This window comes from Gavialis gangeticus, unplaced genomic scaffold, assembly GCF_001723915.1.
Source record: "Gavialis gangeticus isolate Ggan-Ray unplaced genomic scaffold, GavGan_comp1, whole genome shotgun sequence".
In the NCBI taxonomy this organism is placed as follows: Eukaryota; Metazoa; Chordata; order Crocodylia; family Gavialidae; genus Gavialis; species Gavialis gangeticus.
Genome location: NW_017728993.1, coordinates 72,133,038 through 72,140,314, shown reverse-complemented (window position 1 = coordinate 72,140,314; position 7,277 = coordinate 72,133,038). Strand labels below are relative to the sequence as shown.

Here is a 7,277-nt window from a genome sequence, read left to right as displayed (position 1 = left end):
TTGGCTCTGACGCAGCTCCACAGGTGGGAGGGACTGGAGTGCGCTTTGGGGATTTGTGTAGAACCGCTTCCCTCCTGCTGGCAGGAGGACAAAGAGCTCCAGGTCCTTTGGTGTTTCCTTACTGTGCTCTGCCATCAGGGGCTGTTCCTTGGGGACACTGGAGAGGGACAAAAAAATCAACCATTTGTAAGAGGGGTAAGTTTGACTTCAGAAATGCCTCATGTGTCCAGCTGAACTGTGAGCCTCGGAGCCCTGCTTCAACTAAGGAGACTGTGCCTAGGGGGTAGCCTCTCCACTCATCAGGCTAGAGGTAAGTGCCTGTATTTTGTTCCCAAGAGACCGGACAGTGGCTAGAGATGGCCTCAGCCCAAGGGAGCAGCCCACTGTGTTCTCAGATGGGACATGACAGCATCTGTCCCTAAAGGCACTCTGTACCCGTGCTCTTCCTCTTCTGCTCTTTCAGTTCTTGACTCCTATTTTTGCTATTCCTTGTGCTCTGTTATTGTTCAGCTTATGTCCAAGGAGCAAACTCTGATTCTCTCAACTGTGCACTAGTAAGGAGAGACCAGAAAGGCTTTGGGCTCAAAATTAGGCAAGATGAAGTTTCCTGATGATATCTTGAGTACCAGCCTGGGCTGGGACTGCCCACAGGTCAGGACTGGCATGTACTGGTGGAGCTTCTTGCTGTGAAACCCAGGGCTGGAAGTGCGGAGGATGCTGTGAGCTCAGACAGAATACAAGGGCAAAGCTGTTTATGCTGCAAGGAGGGACAGGAATTGTTGGTGTCCACTGTCATTCCACCATGTTGGAAAATTGGATAAGGGACAAGTTCCTGACCTGGAATGAAAGCCAGCATCTTGTTTAAATAGGAGGAACCTTGTATCACCCCTCTGTGAGAATCCTAGACAGCACAGCTCATGTGTGAGCAAGAAGCACCGCACCCTGCTGTAAACATAGCCTGTCCAGCTGCTAGCCAAGTCTGAGCCATAGAGACTGAGGGTGAAGCTGTATCCCTGGCAGTTGAATCAGCTCAGTGCAAACACTCAACAGCAAAGGTACACTCATATCCTGAAGTGACCGTTACCACTTGCATGCCACGCAGGCCAGAAGTGAGCTGTATTGGCTCAATAGTGGGGAGGGGAAGGAGGCAGGGGCCCATCTGTTAGCTAATACAAACCCAGGATTCCTGACTGGCCCAGGGATTGACACGACACCTCATTCATTGAGTGACAGAAAGGCTTTATTTACTACAAGTATTTAAAATCAAGTCAAGTGAACCCAAACCAAATCAAAGTCCAGTAATTAGCTATAAGGTGATGATTTCTCACCAAACAGGTGACAAAGAGGTGGTCTGTTTCTCTTCAACTTCTCGAGTAAGTCAGGCACGTTAACAACTGGTGTCAGAGAGATTTCTGACTCCTGAAGCGTGTGCTGTTTGCTGTTTTACTGCCTTTTTATACCCTTAGCTTAGCACCTTCAAAGCATTCTTTTAGCTGTGTAAATCAAAAGAGTCCCAAGCAGTAATTGACAGGAAAATCCTGTTAATTAACCTGCTTATCACTGGTTATCAGAAATTTATCATTTGAATGAGTTACCTTCTTCAGTAACAAGAGGTTATCCAGTTTTGAACATATCCAGAAACTGATTAACAGCCAGGAAAAACATACTAAATCAGGAGGAGACATCTATTATGTATGGAAAATGTCTCTTCCTGCACATAAACATGAGTTAATTGCAAAATAAATATTTACCATACTAATTAATTAAGGATATGTCTGGTATGGTTACACACCACCAGACAACTAGGAGTCTGCCTGAAATCATCCTGAATATAGCAAGCTAAGCTGGAAAAGATGCTTCTCAGATGGCCTAGCCATGAACTCACATCCTCTTGCACTATGCAGTTAATACCAGTATTCTGTATTTAAACTTTTGTGAGTAGGCCCGAGCTTAGCATGAGTTTCAGAGTCATCACCATCCCCCCCAAAGATGAGAAGACCCAGAGCTAATAAGATCAAGACTGAGGCTTCTACAGCGGTTTTGATTCAGCACACAATAACAAGAATACGTCTAAGTACATAGAAAGAAAGACTGGAGCAACAAGAGAGCCACAGGTTCAGGACTGAGGTGTATTAGCAATACTTTATGTGGGACAGCTGATTGCTGCAGACCAGAATGAAAGTGCTCTGACAGATCTGTCTAGCATCTATCCATGGCCTCTGCCTGTGCTATGCTCAACCAGCCAGAGCAATCAGCTCATTTTCTCAATGGAGCTACATTTGACATGATATATTCCCTGACTCGGGCGCCTGTCAGGTGGGATTGGTGCCAAGAACAGGTGTCTGTTCTTTCAACATTTAACCTGTCTAAACTTGTCCTGCTGTTTATGTTGAAAGAACAAACATGGCTGATGGTGACCCTCGGTGGTTCACCTGCAGGGCTGACAAGGAAGCCACTTGGGAGATTCTGTTGTGACTGTCACTGCTTCCTTGACTCCAGGCACTTGTATTTGTCTCTAACAACAAACTGTTGGGGAGGCACTGCAAACTTCCTGATTTACCTAGATCCAGGAATCTCCTGACTGGGAGAAGATCCACATAAATTACCAAATTCTGCTGAGACAGTGCAGGACTCTTAGCAGGGTTTTCCCTTTGCATGGGGGCTACAAGGTTCATATATTAGGGCTGTGCAAAACAGCAGCGTTTTGTTTCGACTTCCATTTCAGTGTTTCGATGGAACAGTGTTTCATTTTGAGTTTTGTTTCATTTCAAAAGCACTGTTCTGTTCCTTTTCATCTAAACAGTTTCGCTGTTTCAATGCTGTTTCAATGTTTCACCCACAGGCTATAATTTTGTCATTTCTTGCCTAATTCGGATTAAACTTGCAGGGACGGTAGTCCCTTCTGAGGGCATGAAGCCTGCCAGGTTTCAAGGAGATAGGTACAGGGGTTTGTAGGAAACTGCACCTCAAGCTGCTGACAAGTAGGAGCCAGGGAGCAAGAGCAGTATCCTGTGATCCAGCAGGCAGATCGGGGGCCCGCACCCCCAGGTGGAGTCTGGCAGAGCCCCTGCAGCCCTCCCGGGGGCATGGGCAGGCCCCTGATATGCCTGCTGGGTCACAGGATGCTGCTCCCACCACTGCTGGGCTCCGCTACTGGGCTCCATTCCCAGTGCTGGGGAACTCAGCCAGGCTGGAGAAAGCACCTCCTGCCGCTGGGCTGAGTTTCCCAGCACTGGGAACAGAGTCCAGTGGCAGGAAGCATTTCCCCGCACCGGGCTCGGTTCCCAGTGGCTCACAGCCCCGTGGAGCTCAACCCGGTGGCAGGAGGCCGAGCACAGCGCTGGGGCTGCCCACCTCCCGCCACCTGGCTGAGGTCCATGGGGCTGGCAGAGCTGATTGGAGCACAGCCCAGTGGCAGGAGGTGGGCAGAGCCGGCGCTGCATGCTGATTGGCTCCACCTGGCGGCGGGAGGCAGGGAGAGCCAGGGCTGCGCTCCCCGCCAGGCTGAGCCACATGGTGCTACAGAGCCGTTTGAAGCGCAGCCCTGGCTCTCCCTGCCTCCCACCACATGGCTGGCTGCTTCAAAATTCATAACATTTCAAAACTTTTGAAAGGTTTTGACCGGCCTCGTTTTGTTTTGAGGCTGTTTTGAAGCCCTCCACTTAGTTTCAATTTTGCTGTTTCGAGCTTGAAACAAGTTGAAATGAAACAGCTGGTGAAGCCTCGCACAGCCCTATCATATATCTATTCTGCTAGCTCCGGAACGCAGCAGGAATCCATGCTTCCATACTCTTGTCTCTATGACACATGCAGGGAGGCTGCTCCAATGCTTTGTAATTACAGTGTGTTGGAGACGGCTTGATTAATCAAGTCTGCTGGGGTGTGGTCATTACTGTGCTCTAGCAGACTCCAGCATCACATGTATCAGTGTGCCTTCACTGAAAAACGGGTGGTGGGGGCATTTTAACTAGAACTTGTTTGATGCTGATATACGTGATGCTCCAGGAACTTTTATTAGCACAGCTCTTGGAGCCATGCTAATTAAAGTGCTCCCTCCTCCCAGAACACATTTATAAATGCCCTATGTCCAGATTGGTTTCAGCCATGGAGGGGCTCAGGACTTACTAACTTCCAGTAACAAAGGCTGATCTTTGTTACCCCCAAAACTCTCTCCAAACCATGCAGTTACAGTAATAGAAGTTATGACTTCACCGAACCGATCTTGCTTCTCACATATTCCAAGACCCATCAACTTACCTGGATTTTATCAGAATGGGGTCTTCCAGCCTAACCCTCCATGAGTTTCAGCTGCCTTCTGGTAGTTAAAAAACAAAGCTGCAAAACTCCTCAGTGGGTGCGTCTACATGTGCAATTAATGTGCATGAATAAACTCCAGAGCTTATTGCTCTGGAGTTTATTGCTCCTGGGTGCTGCATCTTTATTTGCACCTGGGACTACAGCACATCAGTCCATGTCAGAGCAGCCCTGGCTGGCAGGGGGCCTGGGGGTCAGCCTGCCAGCCTGGGCCTGTTCCCCCTGGCTTAATAGGCTGCAGAGGGCTGGCTGGGGCATGAGAGTGCTATAGCATAGGACTAGCTGGCAGGCAGCCCCTGCACTGAAGCACTCTTGTGCCTCAGCCCACTGTGCCAGCATCTATGCATGTACTGCTGTAGAGTAAAAAACTCAGTGGAAGGTAGTATTTGTATTTACAAGTACTATGCTGCTGTGGAGTTAATTAGTTTACTCCAGCCTGATAGAGGTGCACATATAGATGTGTAATATTTAATGCGCAACTAATTAGTCTATGCTACAGTAAACATCTGGTGTAAACACACCCAGCTTGTCATCTCTCAGCCTCCGAGGTTTTAAGCAGGGCTATTTAGGACAAGGATCTGATGTCTTGCCCTGTTTGTCAAACCACAGGGCTGAAAGAAATATGAGTTTTTCCCTATTATGAATTGCAGCAAAGTTAAACACATTTCTTTTTGTAACTTCCCTCCACTTTTCAGTAAGTAACCACCACAGTGGCATGTCCAAATGGAAATATTTGGTTTTCAGCTGAAAAACTAAAGCTTTGCATGATTTGATTTTTTGTAAACTGAAACTCCAAGTTTTTCCCTGGGAAACAGCTGCTTCCAGTGAAAAATGTCATGTAGTCAAATTTTTTCTGTCAAAAGGCTGACCATTTTGATAGAAAACTTCTGATCTGTATGCATAAGCCTGACTGGACCAGTAGAGTAATGCCTTAACACATATAACTAATGATAAGAACTAATGCTAAGAAGGTAGCCTTTTATTCTTCAGGAAAACAGTCTTTGCTTTTTCTTGGCAAGGGGGGGAAAAGATTAATAAGCCCGCACACCTCACAAGCTGGCAGGTGCTTTAAAAATAGCCAAAATAGAGTGAACCAAGCTGGTAGCTAGCCTGGAGTGGTCTGGAGCAGTGCTGATAAGGATAACGTGTGCTGCCACCAGTCAGGAAATCTGCATTACAAACAAGTGGAAAAGAAAACAGTTCTGTAGCTGCAGCAGGGCTTTCATATCACCCTCCGGAGAAACTGGGGCAAGCTGTCTGTCACTGGGGGATAAGAGGCTGGAATGTCCCCTTGGCAGAGACCCTGCAAAACAGGCAAGAGTAGCTTTCCCAGCTTGCTGGTTGGAGAGTCCAGCATGTTGCTAAGGCAGCCCCTTCAGATGGCGCTGGGAAGGCAGAGGGTTAGCATGGCTGCAACAATCAGACCTCAGGAACATTACAGATTTGTGCATTTAAAATCTCATTCCTGAAAACCTTCCTTTCCCTAGGGGATGTCTCAGGAATGGTGAGATTGGTGCCCAGGGAACAAGGCCCATGAAAGAGGCTACTTTCAGAATAGTGACCCTAAATCCATCCATGTTTGAGGCTCCCAAACTCTCCCTCAAGAGATTAAAGTATTTGGGGCAAGGTTCTTTAAGGTACCAACCCTGAGATACCAGCCTGCAGTTTGGTCTTGGGTAAGTCTCTTAATTGCTGTACCACTTGGCCACCTTAGAAGCAAAACAGAGATGATAGCAGTACCTCCATCATAGCAGTGCAGAGCAAATAAACACCTCTTAATTTGCAGGTCTTCTCATGGGAGATGTTATCAGAAGGCAAAGTGGTCTTGCTCCTGCTTACCTCATCCTGTTTCAGGTTCCTTCTTCTGGTGCCGTGCTGTGACCTGGGACATTCCAGGGTTGGAGGAGAGCACCATTGAACAACAGCATCTTTGGGTTGCCTTCTTCTGCTGGGAGCATCATGAATCACTCGAAGCCATCCAAGGCAGAGGGAGACTGGTCCAGATGCTGGGAGCTGGACAGACAGGGTATCAAGAGAACAGAAGCCAGGCTCAGCCATGGGCTGCAGAACTTAGAGGAAACACGAGTCCAGCAGATGAACTCAATGGTCAAAGAGCAGAGGCGGATTCAGAAAGACCTGGTGAGGCTGCAGCAAGGTAAGGTCACAAAGCCCTTGCAAGGGGAAATGGGAGCATGGGGAAAGCAAGAGAGGCTTGTATAAAGATGCTACTACTATAGCTGTATTGGTGGAGCTAGCATAATCCTTTGAATATAAGACACACCTGAGTTTTCTCACTCTACTGAAGAAAAAACAAACCCAAATGAAGATACGTTATATTTATAAGGCTACCACCTCTGTGGTGCATATAAGAGCTGTTTTACTTCTTCTAATTCACATTTAAGATGAAGGTTCCTTTTAGAAGGTGTGTGTATGTGTGTGTGTTTAAAATGCATCTTATACTCAAGGAAATGCCAGGTTTACTCAAATACAAGATGAGTGTGTGTGTCCCCCCCCACCAATTTAACATGGGGAAACAAAATCACTTGTTTTGGATTCAAGCATAAGAAGGGGGGGGCCAGAACCATAGTTGCTGCCTGCTCCTCCAACTCTAGCCCCCATGGCCTCCTCTGCCCCCTCCACTACTGCTTACCCTCTGGCTCTAGCATAGCTCCAGCATGGCTCCAGCCCAAGGCTCCAGCCCAGCTGCAAAGGTGACAGCTCTAGCCAGACCCTGGAGCCCAGGCTGGAGTTGCCACTACTGCCACTGCTACCAGGCTGGGCTGGGGCTGGGGCTGGGGCTGGAGGGTGAGTGTCAGGGGTGGGAGGAGGACGAGGCAACAGGAGGTGGGAGAAAGCAGCAGGAGCAGCCAGGTGGGGGGACCAGGCACTAGGAGGAGGGGAGGTGCCATGGGGTACAGTCATGCAGGTGGCAAATAGTGGGGGGGGGGGGTCAGGCAGCAAGG

At 48.2% G+C, this 7,277-nt stretch overlaps 1 protein-coding gene across 3 annotated transcripts in view; it reads left to right on the top strand.

The window, feature by feature from the left end:
- The first annotated feature begins 86 nt into the window (after positions 1-86).
- Positions 87-7,277, top strand: part of CCDC190 (coiled-coil domain containing 190) — a 10,934-nt gene continuing 3,743 nt past the window's right edge. For 2 of the 3 annotated variants that reach the window (XM_019502015.1, XM_019502013.1), the window contains exon 1: positions 5,437-6,469. In XM_019502015.1, coding sequence (XP_019357560.1) covers positions 6,318-6,469 — 152 coding nt within the window. In that variant the 5' untranslated portion in view covers positions 5,437-6,317. Of the gene's footprint in view, positions 196-5,436; positions 6,470-7,277 lie in introns of those variants that run through there. The other variant, XM_019502014.1, reaches the window with a different exon arrangement.